We start from the raw sequence: 21,627 nt of genomic DNA on the forward strand, positions 1-21,627 counted from the left end.
AAGCATCTGGAAGTATTCAGGCTCCACAATTAGTGTCCTGAAGGAGACTTTTGTATAACAAACTTCTGTCACAGCTCTGCTTTAATGTTTGTTTCTGGAGCCTTGCCAAGATAGTGCATTCCTGATTTCCTTTTATACTGCCCACATCCTTTTCTTCAGCAAAACAGAATTTAGTGCCTTGTTTTGAAATTTAAAATTTAATGTTTGTGAAAAGGTGAAAGTTTATTTTTAATTTATCCGTGTAAAAGCATACATGCACATACTATAAATTTATTATAGCAGGAGCTGCAGCTCCTGCTAAAACTCAAGGTTTCATAACGGTTTTCATTATAACCCCCTTTATCAATTGATTATAACTGGCTGAAATTTTCAGTGTGTGATTTTGTGCTACAGTGTGTTCTGAAAGCTTGAACAGAAATGGCTCATCTGTGGAGAAGGAGACAGGGTAAAATACTTCCCATTACAGAAGTCCTGTGTTTAGCAGTCTGTAGTCCAAATTGCCTGAGTTGGGAAAACCAAAATTAATAATAGGAATAGTGCTAACCCATAGAAAGTAAGTTTCTGTTGAAACTTGTCCTTGATTTGACAGGGCCTTGTATGTTCTGCAGAACTGTGGTCCAGAAACCAAGCTCTTTACTCCCACAAAAATCATGTTGCCCTCATTGTTGCAAAGAGAAACACCCAAATGTAAACCGTGGACATTTGATAGAGTGATGTCTACTTCATTCTTTGCAGATGGAACACAGTAGCCCCAAGCTCTTGCTTGTCCATTCCTTTTAGTGGGGTGTTCCTTCTTCAATCTGATGATACAAATGTTGGTGTCAACATTTAACACTGCCATTCTGGTCAATTTTAAACCCCATTTAATGTGTTTGGGTTTGTGCAATAAACTGCCTTTTCACAGCTTCAGTTTGGGTGACAAATGCAGCACTATCCCAGACCTATTGCTGAAACCTCTTGCTTCTTCCTCTGCTCCTTTTTCTATGAATTCTACAATGTAATTATACATTTTCATTGCAATATTTTGCAGTACTCTAAAAATGAGGCAATATAAAATCAAACTTGAAAGTACAGTATCCCTCTATCTGATATTCTCTCCCTCAGTCCTATTTGATTCAGTAAGAGCTGTTTCCGGGGGAAAAAATTCTAGACTGTACAGAGCCTACATCCTGAGGCAATAGATTCCATGGAATCCAGTGTTCTTGCTGCAGAACATAGGTGTAGTTTACTATAGAATACATGGTGGTCTGTGTTATGACTTTCTGAAGATCACATGCTGTGCATGCATAGTATAGCTTGGAGTATTTCCTAAGCTTAAACTTTTTTTTAGTTCAAGAATGCTGCACATGTGAGAGGCCATTTTAGCTGGATTGGGAAAAGTGTGCTGGAAATGACAGGTTTATGAGGGCTGCTGCACACTGTGGTTTGCAGGAAGAGGCCTCTTTAGTTCACCATCAGAGTTTGTAATGAATTTTATCTTAATTACTGATATACTCTGTTTTAAACTTTAGTCTGAGTATTTCTCTCCTTGGAAATAAAGACTGAACAAAAACTTGAACGTAAATAGTATAAAACAAGCCAAACCCATCAAAATTCAGTTCTTAAAGTTAGCTAACCCACAATACTACTCTCCTGAATACAGCCTCTGGATTCATTCCCAGATGTCTTCCTCGGAGACCTCCTGGATTCAGACTACTTCCCTCACGCTCTTGCTGAATTTAGTCAGAATACCTCTGACTTAGCATCCACTCCTTTCCCTCAGCCTGTCCAGCTATATACCCAAATTGACTGCCCTGCATTAGCCTCTTTCTGGCCGATCTTCTAACTGTGGACTCTGCACCCTCCACAAAATTCAGGGCATGCAGATGAGGGGATGTGTAATGGATGTGAGCTACGTGATTCATTAATATTAAGGGTTTGATTATATAAACAAAGTTAGTTAAATATTAGTATGCTTACTATGTGTATTGGAGGAAGCCAACATAAGCTGTCTATACAAGGCGGGAAAAAGAACAAAGGCCTCAGATATTTCTTCACAAACATGTAAGGGAACATACTAGAAGCATTCATGTGGATGACCCACCTCCAATTCCTTTTGGAGCTCTCACAAACTAGTGTATTTAGGGGGGAGGATTCCCAGCTTGTAAACACATGAGAACCAAAAAACCTGAGGAACCTGAGACAAAGAGCTTCTGGGTGAGATAAGTGTCCCCCTCTAGGGAGGGGGCAATGGTTGTTGGGCATTGCTGATGAGAAGCTGTTCTCACCGACCCTGAACCCCAGGGGTCTGGAGTAAAGAGGGAACTGCCTAGGGTCTCTGTGACGAGATGACAAGCCTCTGAGTGAGAGAGACCTGTGTATAGCAGGGTGGATAAAAATTAATGATTTAAAAAAAAATAAAAACAGATTTTTTTATTTAAATTGCTTTTTTCCTCAAAGCATTTTATCCAACCCCCTGCCACACACCTATCTAAAGATATAGTTTTAATTAAGATCCATTATAGCTCAGAGATATCTCCTCATGGAATAGGGATTATAAAGTCTAATTCTATAGTATGAGACAATATATTAATGTAATGTTAAAGAAAATTTTTGTAAATGAATTTCAGTAGTTCATGGGTTAGGGACCCAATCTTATGGGGTTCCACAAGCTTCTGTGTAGATTTAGGTTAATCTTTCTATCTACCCAATGAGTCTCAGTCTAGAAGAAACCATCAGAGATGCTTAGTTTTGCGGTTCTCAAATTGTGGATTTGTCTCTCCCAGAGGTAACATGCTTGTTAACAGTAAAAATGTTTTTAAATAAATAAATATATAGAGGTGAGAAATAACAGACCTCAACTCTATTGAACTCTATTGTCCCTCTGCAAATTTGTGTACACAGTCAGTCCCTTCATACCTCTCTAAAAGTGCAAAGTTTCAAAAAGTTCAATGAGTAGAAAGAAGATTGTTGGGGGCGGAATAGATCTGGACAAGGAGAAGTCTGTAGATAAATGTTAGAAGTGAGGGATATATGCTTTTTTGTTAAAATATTATGTTTGCTGTTGAAGAAAAAAATCCAGAATACTTTTACGTTGTTGTTTTAGTTAAATAGAACAATGTAAATGTCTGTCTGGTGATGTTCTCCTTCTAATACAGAATGGCAAGAAAATCCTCCAAATATTAATGATAGTTCACCTCCCAATGACTTCATAAATATCTGCCTCAATTACCTTTTGGTAAATGAAATCACCAAACAATAATTAGTTTTACAGCTATGTCAGAAAATGAATCTGAAAAGTTTTCAAAATAAATAACTGTTTAAAAATGTATAGTGTGTGGCTTCTAAAAATGAAACCTACATCTCTATCTCTGAGTTGTGAAGAATATGTAGTAAGGTTATAACCAACAAGAATACACTTTTTTTATGTAGAAAACCATGATGAAACAGTCTTCCTGACTAGTGATTGAAATCATGATTTCAATAAATTTTGGTTGAAATCAAATCTACCCTGGTGTATCGACTTTAAAATTCTTTGTTTTCTCTTCCTTTTATGCTTTGTTCCAACTGTGGTAAATATTTGGAGAAGGCTGTCTGGTCACTAATTACTAAGGTTAAGTTTTTGTCACAGATATTTTTTAATAAAAGTCACTGGCAATAATGAAAAATTCATAGAAGCCTGTGACCTGTGCTTGACTGTTACTAAAAATATCCATGACAAAATGGGTAGCCTGGGCAGATGCTGGGACGGGGAGGAGGAAGGGGTGGGAGCTCCAGGGTCCCCCTCTGCTGGTGGCCAGGAGCTGCCAGGGGTCCCCCCAGCCAGGAGGAGTGGTGGGGAGCTGTGGGGATCCCCCCCCCCCGCCGCAAGCAGTGGCCAGGAAGCCCCCACAGCTGCCTGCCTCCACAGGCGGCAGCAGACCCTGTAGCTCCCAGATGGCTGAAGTCACAGCGGTCTTTGGAAGTCACGGATTCCAGGACTAAATCACAGCCTTACTAACTACCACTGGTTATGGCATCTAAAGGGAAGAATTGCCGGTACCTAAGCCAGTCTGACCTGCTGAGAAATCACTGTTGATATACAGGGTGCAGTAGTCCAGGATCTGGGCTTGAGTGAGAGAGTTGTGTGATTCCACCCCATGGAGGTAGACATAAGGCCTCAGACCTTAGGCTCGCAGTGGGTCTCAAACTTTTGTACTGGTGACCCCTTTCACATAGCAAGCCTCTCCAACCCCCCCCCCCCAAATTAAAAACACTTTAAAATATATTTAACACCATTATAAATGCTGGAGGCAAAGCGCGGTTTGGGGTAGAGGCTGCAAGCTCGTGGACCCCCCCCATGTAATACCTCGTGACTCCCTGAGTGGTCCTGACCCCCAGTTTGAGAATCCCTGCCTTAGACCTATTTCAGAGGTCCAGCAAGTCCTGTATTTAACCAGATAAACTGAAGAAAACACTTTCAAGGGTGTTAGTTTTGCAAAAAGGCCTCTTTTGTGTTGAATAAAGAAGACTGCAGTAGCCCTGTGAGAGTGGAGCCTCAAACACTTAAGTTTTAGAGGACCTATCCAGGTGATGAAGAGGTCAATCTAGCTTAGACTTTAAGCAGGGCCAATGGATCATGTCCCTTCAACTGGAAGGGTTTCTTTGAAGCAGGCTGGAGCAGTTTTCAATGTGCCTTTCTTCCCATTTGTTCCCTTCCTAGGAGCATGCAGAGCAGTCAAAGATCTGTAATAAGACTTAAAATGTATGCATCTGTAGCACTAGCAAGTAACATTGCTATAGGTTATCTGAGGCAGGCAGAGTAGATCAGACCTGCTGTCCAAGGTCCATTTGGAAACACAGATCCAGCTTCCTTCTAGTTAACAGCTTTTCTTGTAAGTTATGTAGGCAAGGTCCTATCTGCATTCTCACCATTCACAAAAGAGCCTATTATCAAGGCCAGGTTGAAGTACTGGAATGCATGTTGTGTGGGGGTTGTGACCAAAGACCAGATTTCAGATTCTGTTTTTGTAAGGAAATCTGTACCTCTGGTCTAGCCTATTTCTTTACTTAATGCTGGTATGTGCCTTTACTTAATTGAGAAGGTGGATTGCCTGCTTAACAGGATTCCTCTGAGCAGCAGAAAGAACTGTGCTCCTTCTCGCCAGAAAATTAAGAGTATAGATTTGGAAATTCCAGCATGTGTTCTTCATTATCTTATGAAGAGCTCCCTAAATGGCTTTATTATTAATGACCTTAAACCTTCATCCTGAAGGTCTTAAAGCTAGGGCAGTGGTTCTCAACAGTAGCCCTGGGGTTCAGAGGTCTTTCGGGGGTACATCAACTCAGCTAGATATTTGCCTAGTTTTATATAGACTTTAGTAAAAAGTACTAGTGAAGTCAGTACAAACTAAAATTTCATACAGACAAAAGGAGAAAGTAAGCAATTTTTCAGTAAGTGTGCTATGACACTGTATTTTTGTCTGATTTTGTAAGCAAGTAGTTTTTAAATGAGGTGAAACATGGGGGTTCCAAGACAAATCAGACTTCTGAAAGGGGTACAGTAGTCAAGAAAGGTTGAGAACCACTGCGCTAAGGAATACTTTCCATTTGAGCGTCAGTGCTGCATTTCTTGAGGACTGCAAGAACACCCCCCCCCCCCAATCTGACTGATTCATCAGCTGTTTGTATATTTATATCAAAAGAAGCACTGATGGAATATGTAAGTCTTCGTGACAAACTGTCTCTGGAATAAGAGAACTAAGGGCACAACTGATATATAAAAAACCATGCATAATGAAAACCTAGCTCTCTCTGCATTCATATGATGATATCAAATTCAGCTAGTGAGTTTGCAATCTACTACTTGAGCTGAGACAGACTGCAGAGCAAATCTGCCAGGAGGCAACGTGGATAAACTTTTTTAACACACTTTTTTTCTGGGCATTACAAGATTGTTTTCAGTGAGTTTAACCTTTGCCTGGAGGCTGCACTTTGCTGTAGCAGACCACTAATTGTTGCTCAATCTCTCCTAGTAGGCAAAGTGAAAGACTGACTTCCTGTTCCATTTTTTTCTCTCTCCTTTCCATTTATGATACCTTTTATTATTAGTTAATTAAGGAATTCACTGCCAGATGTATTCTTATAGGGGGGAGTAATTTGGCTTGCCTTTCAAACTTCCTGTCTTGAGGAGAGGGGTGTCAAGCATATGACCTAGTTGATGAATTTGTGGCCTCCATGACACATTCAGGTTTTCTAGAATTGCAGCTTTCGCTTAAAAATAAATAAATAAATTCTATTCCCTCATGGTTGCAATGTAAAAAAACCCTTCCAAATGTGAACAGGGTGTAAACAGACCCTATCTCCCTAAGTTTGCCGATAAACTGTTACATTTGCTGTAATAGTTCTGAACTGTTCTGCTCTCTATTACTCATTGGAGCCTCAACTCTAAAACGCAGTGGTGACACTTCACTGTCAAAATTGACTACTGAATTGCTGCACATTCTAGTGCATGGAATAAGAAAGCATGTGACAATGACGCCCTTAGGGAGATGAGAATTGAGTGGTGGTGGTGGGAAGGAAATGCAGACAGTCAATCATAGGGAAAGAAATGTTTCAGAGTAACAGCCGTGTTAGTCTGTCTTTGCAAAAAGAAAAGGAGTACTTGTGGCACCTTAGAGACTAACCAATTTATTTGAGCATGAGCTTTCGTGAGCTACAGCTCACTTCATTGGATGCATACCGCGGAAACTGCAGAAGACATTATATACACACAGAGACCATGAAACAATACCTCCTCCCACCCCACTCTCCTGCTGGTAATAGCTTATCTAAAGTGATCATCAAGTTGGGCCATTTCCACTACAAATCCAGGTTTTCTCACCCTCCGCCCCGCCCCACACAAACTCACTCTCCTGCTGGTAATAGCCTATCCAAAGTGACCACTCTCTTCACAATGTGTATTGTGTGTGAGGGGGCAGAGGGTGAGAGAACCTGGATTTGTGGTGGAAATGGCCCAACTTGATGATCACTTTAGATAAGTTATTACCAGCAGGACAGTGGGGTGGGAGGTGGTATTGTTTCATGGTCTCTGTGTGTATATAATGTCTTCTGCAGTTTCCATGGTATGCATCCGATGAAGTGAGCTGTAGCTCACGAAAGCTCATGCTCAAATAAATTGGTTAGTCTCTAAGGTGCAACAAGTACTCCTTTTTCTTTTTAGGGAAAGAAATAGAATTCTGGGGAAAGAAGAGAGCAGAAACAGAAGTAGTGGTGGCTTGAGGGAAGCAGGTTTTTGTCACTGAGTAATGGAGAATTACAGTAGAGGACTGGATAATATATACTTTTTAGTTATTACATAAAGCCTTGTTTTCTCTTTGCAAACCTCCCACCAATATCATCTGAGGAATTTTGTGGAGTCCTGAACTTGGATCCTCTCCCACAGACCATAATGAAACCGTGAATCTAGCTCTCTGCACCTGGGATGTTTAGCAACTAACTTTCCTATTTTTCTTTTTGAGTGAAGAGGTCCTATAGCTGGCCCTTGTTGTTATGGAACTATTGATTAATTTTTACTTAGCTTGATGCACTTTTGAAAGCAGTTACCAAGAGATGAGGCCTGGAGGAAGGTCTTAAACGGGGATGCTCTTTGCTTTCTGTAGCAGGAGGAGCAACCCAGCTGTTGAGAATTACTAGCTCATCGTGTAGAAATCAGCAGCTAATTCAAAATTTCTTCCTTTAACTGAGTGAGTAGACTCTGAACCTGAACAGCTACATTTTCATAAGTTTTTTGCAACTTGATGTGTGTTTTTTTTTAAAAAAGCACGTTTTATCAGAGTACAGTTTAAATCTAAGCTGCTTTCTATTTTTGATGCAATTTGTGTCCAACTTTAGTGAAAATGGAAAACTTTCACTTTGTGGTTTTCACATACTAGTGTAATACTGCAGTTTTTTTCTTTTTGGGGAATGAGGAGGAATCAAATACTCAAGACTTCGCCTCTATCATAACTTTTATCCAAAAGAGCTTAGTTGTTAAATGTCTCAAAGTACCAACCAATATTTTTGAACTAAATAGTTTGAGGTGGTGGTTTTATTGAAGTCACTAATGTTCAAGACTAGCACAGAAATGGCCCACAATTTGGGAAGAATGAAGCTTTCCTAGTCTCTGGCTTTATTTAATAGTGCACGTAGCTATTTTATCTTTATTTTATAACCAAACTGCTGTTGGTGTGGTGTCTTTTGTTTTTTTTAGACTTATTCTGGACTGTTCTGCGTAGTCATAAATCCCTACAAGAACCTCCCAATTTATTCGGAAAATATCATTGAGATGTACAGAGGGAAGAAACGTCACGAAATGCCACCACACATTTATGCAATATCTGAATCTGCATATAGATGCATGTTGCAAGGTAAGAACTATTTAAATATTACTTATAAATAGCTGAAATTGTTTAATGCACTTAATTTTAGGCTCTCTATTGTCACACTAAAGGTCTGCTTTCTAATAAATACAGAAATCTTTAAACTTTTTAAAGAAAGATTTTGGGGGCGGGGGCAATTTGGAACAGTGAGTGACCTTTAAGAGTATGACTCTATGGTGTGTTTTCTTCTTGACTTCCAAAGTACCTGCCAGTTTGCTGCTGTGACTGAATGATAGACTTTGTAATAAGTGGCGTAATAGTAAACTTAAAGTGGAAATGGCTTCCTTCAGAACGAAGTAGTAATGACATTTGGGACATAAAAGAGGTGCTGATACACTAGGGAACATGTATTTCCAGAGGCACCAAAATAAAAATTAAAAGGTATGCAGCAAAACTAAACTAATTGGTTTCAGAAACAATTGCTAAATGGGTACATTCAAACTGCTTTCTGTACTCCTGTTTTAATGTTGTCACTGCACGCTATACTGAGGTTTCTCAGTGGCTAAAATTATTTTTATATACACATGTACGCATAGGGTAGCTGTAGCCTTGTTGGTCCCCGGATATTAGAGATACAAGGTGGGGTGAGGTAATATCTTTTATCGGACCAACTTCTGTTGGAGAGAGAAACAAGCTTACAGAGCTCTTCTTCAGGTCTGGGAAAGCTAAATGCAGACCTGCAGAAGAGCTCTGTAAGCTTGCTTCTCTCCAACAGAAGTTGGTCCAATAAAAGATATTGCCTCATCCCACCTTGTTCCCTGTGCCGATGAGAGGGATTCTAATGTTGGGGTAGGTACTCCACTCCACTTCCCAAGAGGTGGTAGGATCAGCAGGAGAATTCTCCCATTGACCTAGCATTATCTACGCTGGGGGTTACGTTGGTTTAACTGTGCTGCTCAGGGTGTGTGGATTTTTCACAATATGTCAACGGTAACCACATTTGCAGGTGGGAGAAGGGGAAGGGAGATGCTGTATTGTCTAAGGCCTAATTACTTAAGCTGAAGTTTTTTACCCAATAAGAGTCTCCAAGATGAATTTAAAGACTAACACTTAGACTGCATTTAAGACAATAAGGATAACAAAACATAGCTCTAGATCAGCGGTACTCAAACCTCTTCATGTTTTAGCGTACTTCAAAGGTGTGCACGCATGTGGTTTTTTTTTGTCTGTCTGTTTTTTGGCCATATCTCCTCATCCCAATCTTGGTTCCACATCGCCATGACAACCATAGTTTTGGTCCACATAAATGTCCTAGAATAGTGAGGCAAGATGAAGATACAGCAACTCCTCACTTAACGTCATCCCAGTTAATGTTTGTTTTTTTTATTAGGTTGCTGATCTGTTAGAGAACATACTTGTTTAAAGTCGCAAAATGTTCCCTTATAAGGTTGTTTGGCTTGCCCCATTCTGCCCAAAAAAGCGCATGTCCCTCACTTCTCACAGGTTTCTGTATAGATTAAATTTAAATAATCTTTCTATCTACCCAATGGGACTCAGTGTTCAGTCTAGAACAGTGGTTCTCAACTCTGGCCCACCGCTTGTTCAGGGAAAGCCCGACAGGCTGGGCTGGTTTGTTTACCTGCCGCGTCCGCAGGTTCGGCCGATCGCGGCTCCAACTAGCCGCAGTTCGCTGCTCTAGGCCAATGGGTGCTATGGGAAGGGTGGCCAGCACGTTCCTCAGCCTACGCTGCTTTCTGCAGCTCCTATTGGCCTGGAGCGGCGAACCGCGGCCAGTGGGAGCTGCAATCGGCCAAACCTGCAGATGTGGCAGGTAAACAAACCGGCCCAGCCCGTCGGGCTTTCCCTGAACAAGCTGTGGACCAGAGATGAGAACCACTGGTCTAGAAGATACCATCAGAGATGCTTAGTTTTGCAGTTCTCAAACTGGATTTTTGTCTCCAGAGGTAACATGCCTGTTAACAGCAAAAATGTTTTAAAATAAATAATAGACCTCAAACTCTATTGTCGCTCTGCAAATTTGTGTACACAGAGTCAATCCCTTACCTCTCTCTAAAAGTGCAAAGTTTCAAAAAGTTCAATGACTAGAAGATTGTTGGGGGCGTAATAGATCTGGACAAGAAGTCTGCAGATAAATGTGAGACGCAAGGGACACATACATTTTTTGTTAAAATATATTTGCTGTTGAAGGAAAAAAACCATAGTACTTAATGTGACTTCATAAATATCTTCCTCAGTTACCTTTTGAAATGAAATCACCAAACAATCATTCATTTTCTGATATAGCTGTAAAACTAATCTGAAAAGTTTTTTCTAAATAAATGTTTAAAAATGTAGGTTTCATTTTTAAAAGGTACACACTATACATCTATCTCTGAGTTGTGAAGAATGTGTTTAAGGTTATAACAGCCAACAAGAATTCACTTTTATGTAGAAAACCATGATTAAATAGTCTTCCTGACTAGTGATTTAAATCAAATCCACCCTGATCGGTCTTGGCTCCTCCTCTGACGTATAGATACACCTTATCACTAAGGTATAGGTGAGGGCCTTGGCTCTTGGAGCTCTGTGATTTTTAGAATCTTAAGCTTTCACTTCAGAGGATCGCAGAACGAACAGGTGACAATTCTTAGTCATGTTGCTTAATGCACTACTTGAAAGTGCCCAGATGTTATCATAAGCATGGTATAATCTGTATAGGATAGGAACATTATCTGAAAATTTTGGGGCCTACGCTTTTTGGAGAGAGGTGTCTTCATCTAGTACAAAGCATCATCCCTCTTAGGAGGAAATCTGAGCTTCAATAAAAAGAACTAATGTTCAGAGTAGTTAAGCTTTTTCTGAACGAAATCCATATCTTTTAGTTGCTTTTCAGCAAGTTTCAGGGCAAAGAGGTGTGTGAAATGTGTGTAATCTGTAGCTATTCCTTCTTGGAAGTATTTTGAGTTTACAGCAATTTTGTTAATCTCTGGCTAATCCTGGTTTGAGGAAAGTACTGGTATTTGGTTTTTGCTTGATCCCATTGTGTCTAGTTGTAGCAGTAACTTTGCTATTTTGTTACCTTCCCTATAATGGTGGGATGATTATTACTTGCTTTGCCACCAATTGAACCCATTGCAATGGAAAAGAAGTCAACACAGAAAGGCCTAGTCTACACTATACCAGCCATCTTTTTCTAGCTATACCAGCAAACCCTCCTAGCATAGAGGCAGCTCCTACAAGCAACATTGTGTGTTTTGCCAATATAGCTTATACTAGTTCCCTAAATAAAATAAACTAGAGCAGGAAAAGCACTTACTAGTTTGAATTGCCATACCTCCTAGGAGCCCTAGTCCTGGGTATTATACTGGCTGAAGCCCTAGTGCAGATGCTGTGAAACTGGCTAAAAAACAGTGCTGAGAACAATGAGGTCCTGGTGCCCGACTAGGGCTCCTAGGAGGTATGGTAATTCAAACTAGTAAGTGTTTTTCCCAGTGTAGCTTATTTTATTCAGGGAACTGGTATAAGCTATATTTGCAAAAGCACTTTTGCTCATTGGGGCTGTGTCTATGCTCGGCAGGTTTGCTGGTACCAGCAAACTTTATTTTTCTATTGTAGATTGCTTCTTGTCCCAACTAAGGTCTAAGGTCAAAAAGGTCTAAAGTCTCACAAGGATATGGAGACAATTGTTTGTCTTGGTTCCAAATTGCAGTAATTGTTTTAGCTCCACCTCCTCAGTTTGAGTATTGACAGAGGTGTCATCTGTTTGCAAACAAAAATGGTTATGGGAATCTTGCTTTTTGGGATGTAAACTAGCCTTAAAATTCTGGGATTAGTGAATATAGGTTTCCATTCAGTTGGTTCTAAAACCAAAGAGGAGGATATTTGACGTGAATGATAAAACCAAAGTAGATGGTTCTTATGGGAATAAAATGCCTTCTCTCTGCCACACACACAGTTCAGCTCCAACTCTTTTTTTTTTTTGACAATTTAGTCAATTAAAATTTTCAGCTAAAGGAATATGCAGGAACTAGCATGCCTTTCTTCTTCTCCCCCCCCCCCCCCTTGCATTACCAAGATCTGAAGATGTTCAGAAATTGTATTAAAATCTGGATTGTACATACAGGTGAGATGCCTTACCTCCTCCTCCTGCAGTAGATTCTGAAGTTAGCCATACCTCACTGGCCACTTTGCTTGCAAATGCCCTTACAATTGCTGATTTCTAAGGCAGTCGTATCAGATCCATGTGCAAGACCCAAATGGGGGATTATACAGACCTAAACTGTAACATTAAACAACTTTTTTTTGTTTTGTGTTTTGTTTTTTTTTTAAGACCGGTCTTTCTGTCGTGCAAATTGAGCCTTCATTTCAAAATTAATATGATGGGAGAACTGCTTGGGACATTCTGGTTTCATGTCCTAGAATCAGATTAAAAGCTTGCTTGTGTTCAACTTCGTGCTTCACAAACTATGTTCTCTTTAAATGCAAGTGTGTTAGGGCCCAAGAGTTTAAATAAACAATTGGGGCTTAAATTGCAAAATATCTCTGGTTCAGATTTTAAAAATTAAGGTGTGTTGTGGAGATTTTTTTTTTGTTTCCCCCTAACAAAATTTGACACTGCTTGATCATCTGAATAATCATTCATTGTCTTGCCAAGTGCTGGAAAGACTCCATTTTGTTAAACTCCAAATATAAACTGGAAACTGCATTGCACAATGACAGCTCTGTTGCAGAGGGTTTTTGTATAGCTGGCAGTTAGCAGTGCTGCTGTCAAACGGCTTCTGTATTCTTCTCCTATTAACGTATTTCCTGTTTAGAAGGACCTTAAGTACTGCACTCTGCACGGGTCAACTCTTGTGATGCCCTGCTGAAAGAGGGAAACTGGGTTGAAATCTGTACACTTGAGAATCTCTCTCCCCCTGTGCTTATAAAGCAAAAAGATTCATTCAAATAATAGAAATGTAGGACCCAAAGGGACCTCAGTAGGTCATCTTTTTCTGGTCCCCGTGCTGAGGCAGGACTAAGTATTATTGAGACCATCCCTAACCATTGTTTGTCTAACCTGCCTTTTAAAAAGCTCCAGTGATGGCTATTTCCTATTGAGGTTATGGAGTCTGTTCCAGTGCTAAACTACCCTTACACGTAAAAACTTTTTGCTAATTTCTAACCTAAATCTCCCTTGCTGCTATTTAAGCCTGTTACTTCTTGTCCTGTCTTCAGTGGCTAAGGAACAATTTAATCTTCCCTCTATAATACCCTTTTACCTACTTGAAGACTTATTATGTGCCCCTCAGTCTTCTCATCTCTAGACTAAACAAACCCAGTTTTTCAATCTTTTCTTGTAGTTCGTGTATTCTACACCTTTAATCACTTTTGTGGCTCTTCTTTGGATTTTCTCCAATTTGTCCACATCTTTCCCAAAGTGTGGTGCCCAGACATGGACACAGTGGTCCAGCTGAGGCCTTTTCAGTGATGAGTAGAGTGGAAAAATTGCTACTTGTCTTGCTTAGAAAACACCTGTTAATACATCCCAGAATGACGTTGGCTTTTTTTTTTGGCAACAGTATTAATGTTGACTCGTATTTAGTTTGATGCATTATAACCTCCAGATGCTTTTCCGCAGTGCCCCTTCCTAGGCAGTCACTTCCCATTTTGTGCAATTGGTTATTCCTTCCTAAGTGTAGTGCTTTGCATTTGTCCTTTATTGAATTTCATCCTGGTTTTTATTTCAGACCATTTCTACAGTTTGTCTAGATCATTTTGAATCCTAATCCTGTCTTCCAAAGCACTTGCAACCCCTCCCAGCTTGGTACTGCTACAGACTTTCATTATACTTTCTATGCTGTTATCCAAATAATTTATGAGGATATTGAACCGGACCCAGCACAGATCCCCTTGGAACTCCACTCAATATGCCCTTCCTGCTTGACACTGGATGTGCGTTACATTGGCTTAGTCTACTTGGACAAGACCCTATTCCCAAGTGCTTTAATGAAACATGTTGTAGATTTAGAAAAGCATTTTGGTAATTGCCATCACTCTGGAGCCTGGTAAAAAGAATGCCCAGGATCTGTAAACCCCCAAATTCCTGGTGAGACACGATGGAACATTCAACTTGCCTGGAAACGTATATTAAAAATCACATTATGTCAGGATTGAGAGTGTTCATGAGGCAGAACTTCAGTGAATCTTCAGTCTTTTCAAACTTCAGATACATCCATTCAAAACGGAGGCATAGGCTCGGCCTAACCACTATATCAAAGCTGGTCTTTTGCTGCAGAATGTGTGTGGCCAAATGGACTTGGATTGGTAGTCTGCATCTCTGCATGCCTCTGATTGCATAATACTTTAAGCCTACAACAGTGTGCATTATTTTCATATGGTTTTGATTTCTGAAAACTGAAATATGAGTTATGACCTATAGAACTTCCCTGAGAAAATACTGATCCAAAATGTATAGACACTCTGGTGGTCAATATTATAATTACATATTAGTGTTACACCCACTGTGGTTTTATGTTTAATTCAAGGTTGTACAAATCTCCAAATTTATGTAACTAAAACAAAGTGTAATATGATGTGCATTAATGAAACAGTTTTTAAAATAGCAAAATGTCTCAAACTGGGACTAAACAATTTTTTTTCCCATGGTGGTAAAAAACTGTAAAAACCACATCTGGTAAACCATGCCATCCTGAAAAGCAGGAGAATCCATATACAGGATGTTTTTCTAAAATACCAGTCATACCACTAGAAACTAGCGGACTTGGTTTCACATGACTGTTATGGTGCTGAATCAGGCATTACTGTGGTCAAAGCTCTTAAATAAACATTTCTCCCAATACGAAGAGGAACTAACTGAAAGCATGAAACTGGCAGATAAAAATCTTATTGCAATTTTTGAAAAAATGTGTAGCTTGAACAGTTGGTATTAAAAACAGTTGTTCGGAGCCTTTTATATAGGGGACTGTTGGAATGCAAACCTGGAGGAGGGGAAACTCTCTGTCCTGGAATAAACAGAGGAATACTACAAATAGACTCCTTTACTAGACAATTTTTATTAGCATGTTACAGGAAAATTCGTTCACTATGTGGAAAAGAAGTTGGGCTCAGTTGGCTACTCCTGATGGGCCAGCAGTTGAATCCTCTCCATGCAATGTCAGCCTTGTCCCTGCCCAGCCTTGATTTTCTTTTTGCTTTACCCTACTGTTAAAGACTGAGGTTGGGGGGAGGAGGTTGTACAGGTTAAGTAGAGAGACAGCCGCCAAGGAGTCTAGGTTGTTGGGTTTTTCCTTTGCTCAACGGAGGGCCTCTGGTGTAGAAGCAGCAGCCAGGGCAGAATAAACTGAGGATTTTTTTTATTCCCTAGGTGTCCTAACTAAGAATCGGGAAGGAGAAAAGTCACACTGTACTTTACAAACAACTAGTCATCAAACCCTGTATATAATCTCAGTAACAAAACAGTTCAAACTTCTCATACCACGAAGCTGTATTTATAGGCTACAACTGAAGAAACATTTTTAGGATTAATGGTTGCTCCATTCCCATCAACTAGGTAACAAAGCTCAAGAATATTCTGTCTTGGGGAATACCGAAAAGAATTGCCATCTTGCCCTAGCAAGAGTAGCTAGTGTCTCCTGACTGCATAGTGGGCTGCCATCTTCTTTGAAAGGAGCTTAGTTGTGAATCATGGGAAGTGATGGCCACTTTAAAAGAGGGCATTTTAGCTGATGGCAACCTGTGGCCTCAGTCTGATTTAAGAACAATGGGAGGTGGTAGTCATTTTGAAAGACGGCAATCCTTTGTGATGCTCTCTGAAAGAGAAGACTTCTATAAAAGGATGAAATATAAAGTTCGGAAAAATAGTGGCAAAAAATGACCATAATCCTAAATATTTTTAGAAACTATTTGTTGTACTGTGGCTATTCTACAGGGGGAGGAAGGGAATCCCCAAACTGTATATTTTACAGTCTGAAGTCTAATTCTTCCTTCAAACTGAAGAATTTTACATGAATCTTCCCTAAGGCACCTTAGCCAACTACAAGAGACTAACTGCATTGGAATGTCATTTTGAACCTTTCATTATTAAAATAGATTATGAAAATCTACAAGAAGGATTGTAAAACGTCTACTTCTGTCAGAAGTTGAAGGTTTTACAATTCTTCTTTTAGAATAGATTTTAACAATCTGATGTTGTGCTGATGTCCAACTACCATTGCTTTAAGCATGCAGTAGGAATCTATCAGGATTTACCTAAATTAAATTTTGAAATTGTCAATTTTTCTCATTTTAAGGGGAAAACATAGCTGTAGGATCATTTACTTGATTTCAGAGTTGTAGTGAATAAATACTACTTTACAAGTAAAGAAATTATAATACAGATGTTAAACAAGTCACATACTCGAGCTCTAGCTGGAAGCTTGCAGCTGTTTTGCAGACATGCCATTTTGTGGCATAAGATCTCTACAATAGTAGAGCAAAAATGCATTCTTCTGTATTGTGCTTTAAGTTTACTGAAAATTCCACAGAAAACTAATCTAAACACTAGTTTAGATTGTAAAATCAAAATAGTAAATCGCAACTTTGATTTTTATGATTTTGATTTGAGTTGAGATTCTTTTAGAACAGTGAGTAATGTGTAATAGGTAGGCTGGCAGAATTTTTTCCCTTAAATACATTTTGCAGCAGCAAATTTAATAGATCTTGCCACTGTTATGTGTAGTTTTAAAAAACAAATGCCTTCTTTGTATAGCCTTTGCTATTGAAACAGTAAAGACTACTGTACACTGGAGTACTGTAGTTATCAACAAATTACTGTCTGTAGCGAAAAGAATGTCAAACTGGAAAGTGCTTCACTTATTTTAGAACTGAAAGATACTTGCCATTCACTCACTGGTAAATGAGTAACAGAACTGGTGTCCATTCAGTTTTTTCTTCTAAAAGAACTAATAAAATAGTGTTCAGATTTTAGTGGCGTCTCTTCTTTGTTAGTTTTGTTTTGGCACATGGATTTAGCTACTGAAATCACAGGAAATACACAAGTCTTTTTCTAGCCATTGTGGGAAGCTTGTACATTTCAGAAACTTCTAATCTCTTAATTGTCAGTACAAACTAATGAAATTCTAGAGTATCTGACAGTGTGCTCAAGTCTGTATAAGAATTTCTGTTTCTTGTGGGATTCTGTAACTCTTCTTCTTGGCAGCGCAACTACCTTTTTCAGTTTTTGCATCAAAATGGCTATAACACAAGTTCAGTGTCTGGTCTCTTTCCCTGAAGTTAATACTCTTGTTGGTGACAGCAGCAGGAGTATGACTAGTATGGGTTTTCACTACAGAAAGAGGAAGATCTTTAGCTATAAGCATTCTACTCTGTGCAGACATTCAAATTGTCCTATACATATTTAATACCTCGCATCTCTGCCTTCCATAAAATGACATAAAAATTATTGCTAAATTGTAGCATTTGACTTCTTCCTGTGGCTAACTTACTCAATACACTTGCAGTATATCTTTTTTCTGTGTAATGGAAACCACTGCCTTGTTGAAAGCTTTTTAAAGAATATCTGGATTGATTTATTCAGCTGGGAAAAATAGTAACATGCCTCATACCATCATGGTGATATTTATTTGAGACTAATCTAAAATAGGATGCATTTAAAATGGCTCCAAGAATTTCTCGTTGAGCTAGTTGTGGTGGTACATGGTAGTTGTTGGTGTCTGGACGCTTTCCACAATCCTTTGAGAGGGCAGTTATCTTTAAAGTTTACTGAACTGTACTTTTTAATAAGGAACAGAAGTAGCTGATTAAAAATTCTGGCCTTCAACCATTCTCTACTCTAATGACTGCTTCTTAGAGCAGTTTGTCCTGGAATCCACAAGGGGAGAGGCAATTCTTGATTTAGTTCTAAATGGAACACAGTCTGGTCCAGGAGGTGAATATAGCTGATCCTTGTAGGGGGGAAAATACCAAATAACTCCCCCTCAGTAGCATTTACTTCAAAAAGAGGAACTACACAAAAATGAGGAAGCTAGTTAAACAGAAATTCAAAGGACCAGTCACAAGGGAGAAATGCCTGCAGACTGCATGGAGAAAACCTTTAAGAACACCATCCTAGAGGCTCAACCCAAATGCCCCCCACCCCCAAACAGTAAGAGGACTAAAAATAGCCACCATGGGTAAACAGCAGAGTAAAAAGAGATGGCTAGAGGCAAAAAGGCATCCTATGGAAATTGGAAGTCATTTCTTAATGAGGAAAATAGAAAGGAGCATAAAGCTTCCCAAGAATCAGTAGGGCCAGGCCACCAGAGGAATGAGGTGCTGATGGAGCATTTAAGGAAGACAAGGCCATTGGGGAAGAAGCTAAATGAATTCTTTGTACAGGTCTTCACTGCAGAAGATATGGGTGAGATTCCCCCCACATCTGGACCATTATTTTTAGGTGACATATCTGAGGAACTGTCCCAGATTGAGAGATCAATAGAAGAGGTTTTGGAAAAAAATTGATAAATTAAACTAAGAAGTCACCAGGACTAGAAGATATTCACCCAAGAATTGTAAAGGAATGTCAATATGAAATTGCAGAACTAATAGCTAGGGTATGTAACCTATCACTGAAACCTGCTTCTATACCAGATCACTAGAGGATATCTCATGTAATGCCCTTTTTTTCAAGGCATTACAGCGGTGATCCTGGCAACTACAGGCTGGTAAGACTAACTTTATTGCCAGGCAAATTGGTTGACATGATAGTAAGAACATAATTATCAGACACATAGATGAATCTAATATGTTGGGGAAGAGTCAACATGGCTTTCGTAATGGGAAATCATGATTTCCTATCTATTGGAATTCTTCTGAGGGAGTCAGCAAACATGTGGACAAGGGTGATTCAGTGTATATAGTGTACTTGGACTTTCAGAAAGTATTTGATAGGATCCCTCACCAAAATCTCTTAAGCAAAGCAAAGAGTCATGGGATAAGAGGGAAGGTCTTCTCATGGATCGGTAATTGGTTAAAAGACAGGAAACAAAGGGTAGGAATAAATGGTCAGTTTTCAGAATGGAGACTGGTAAATAGCTGTGTCCCCCAAGGATCTCTACTTGGACCTTTTGCTATTCAGCATATTCGTACATGATTTGGAAAAAGGGGTAAATAGCGAGAGGGCAAAATTTGCAGACAATAAAAATACTCAAGATAGTTAAGTCCAAAGTTGACTGCAGAGAGTTAAAGGGATCTCACTAAACTGGGTGACTAGGTGCCAAAATAGCAGATGAAATTCAGTGTGAAGTGCAAAGTAATGCACATTAAAAAATATAATCTCAACTATCCATACAAAATTATGGGATCTAAATTAGCTGTTCCCACTCAAGAAGGAGATCTTGAAGTCATTGTGGATAGTTCTTTGAAAACATCAACTCCATATGGAGCAGCAATCAAAAAAGAGAAGTGTTAGGCACCAAAAGATATACTGGAATTAGGGAAGGTGCAGAGAAGGGCAACAAAAATTATTGGGGGTATAGTACAACTTCCGTGATGGGAAAGATTAAAAAGACTGGGACCAGTCACTTTAGAAAAGGGACGACTGAGGGATTTAGGGGGGTAGGATAGAGGTCTATAAAAACATGAGCGCTATAAAGAAAGTGAATAGCGAAGTGTTGTTGTTTACTCCTTCACATAACAAATGAAGCAGGGGTCACCCAATGAAACGAATAGTCAAAGGTTTAAAACAAAAGGAAGTACTTCACACAATGTACAGTCAACCTGTGGAACTATTTGCCAGGGGATGTTGTAAAGGCCAAAACTGTGTTTGAACTGGATTAAAAAAATTCATGGAGGATATGGCTGTCGGCCAAGATGGTCAGGGATCCAACCCCATGCACCGGGTGTCCCTAAACTTCTGATTGCCAGAAACTGGGACTGGACCACAGGGGATGTGGATCACTTAAAATTGCCCTGTTCTGTTTGTTCTCTCTGAAGCATCTGGCACTGTCCACTGTCAGAAGACAAAAAGAAAAGGAGTATTTATGACACCTTTAGAGACTAACCAATTTATCTGAGCATAAGCTCACTTCATACTGATACTAGGATACTGGGCTAGATGTACCGGTGATATCATTCAGTATGACCATTCTTATGCTTCTGCTAATTAACATACAAATCTGTGCAGAGACCTTTTCTGATCTGTAACTGTTCCAGCATATCTTGTTTCTCCATGGCTCACCCATGTAGCCAGAATACTGAAAATATTAAGGCTAGTCACAGTGCAGGAGCACTTCCAGTATGGTTTCCTTCTATTTATTTATTTGACCAAAGGCAATTGGGTCCCAGTCCTGCAAGAGCACGTCTGGCCAACTCTAAATACAAGTAGTCCCACAATTACCAAATTTAGTGAGTGTCTGCAGGATTGGGCCTGTAATTTCAAAGTATGCCTCACATGGTCACTTGGTAAAGGTCATGTTCCTTGTTGGGTAATACACACAGGTCTGTTTGGATCCATGAGGAATGGTTGGAAGAAGGGCTATCCTATGGATCTGTTTTTGTGCATCTGATGTTGCTTTTAATACTGAATATTCTGCCTTCACTTTAATGTTTGCTGCTGGTACACTGAATATGGCTAGAATTAGAGAAAGATACTATCTCCCATCCCAACCTGCCACAAACAGTACATAAGAATTATTCTTGCAAACAAGTTGGCACTGCTCCATCTCCTTCTACTGGAATTATTCAATGGGGGTAGCAAAGAACCAAATACAAGGAGACACTAAATACTGTATTTAGCACCTCAAGAGCTCTTTAAATCATGTGTATTTCAACCAGGAGCATTGTCAGGATTTTAAATTGAAGCTGTGTCTTTACAACCATCCTTGTACTTGGTGTGGGAGGTGTTTTCTTTAAGAAGCCTTTGTATTATGTACAGGCTTCTACTTTTGCAAGCAGTGAAGCAAGGGAATGGGTCCTGATGCATAGAATGGAAGCCAGAAGAGAACTGGTTTAGGAAAACCAGTAGCTGCTATATATTGTGGTATCACTGAACAGTTTTAAGCCCACTTTTCACCACCCCAGACAAAAAATAAAAATCTTCCTGTCGTATGAAATGTTGCATGCATGACATATGCCAATTTTTTAGGAAGTCTGAAGTAAATCAGGCAGATATTTCCAAATAGTGCTTTCACATCTTCAATTTTGTGTTTTTTCCTTTTTTTTTTTTTTCAAAACTCAGATTTCATAGCTTAAAGACTTCAAAGTTCTTTCACACTTATCCTCAGTGAAAACTATCAGTTTTATTCTATGTGGACATCTAGTGGTTTACTGT

At 39.5% G+C, this 21,627-nt stretch overlaps 1 protein-coding gene across 3 annotated transcripts in view; it reads left to right on the top strand.

Moving 5' to 3' along the window:
* Positions 1-21,627, top strand: part of MYH10 (myosin heavy chain 10) — a 136,557-nt gene that overhangs the window by 15,112 nt on the left and 99,818 nt on the right. For all 3 annotated transcript variants that reach the window (XM_048819248.2, XM_048819249.2, XM_048819250.2), the window contains exon 3: positions 8,210-8,366. In XM_048819248.2, coding sequence (XP_048675205.1) covers positions 8,210-8,366 — 157 coding nt within the window. The remainder of the gene's footprint in view (positions 1-8,209; positions 8,367-21,627) is intronic.

This window comes from Caretta caretta, chromosome 14 (assembly GCF_965140235.1).
Source record: "Caretta caretta isolate rCarCar2 chromosome 14, rCarCar1.hap1, whole genome shotgun sequence".
NCBI lineage: Eukaryota > Metazoa > Chordata > Testudines > Cheloniidae > Caretta > Caretta caretta.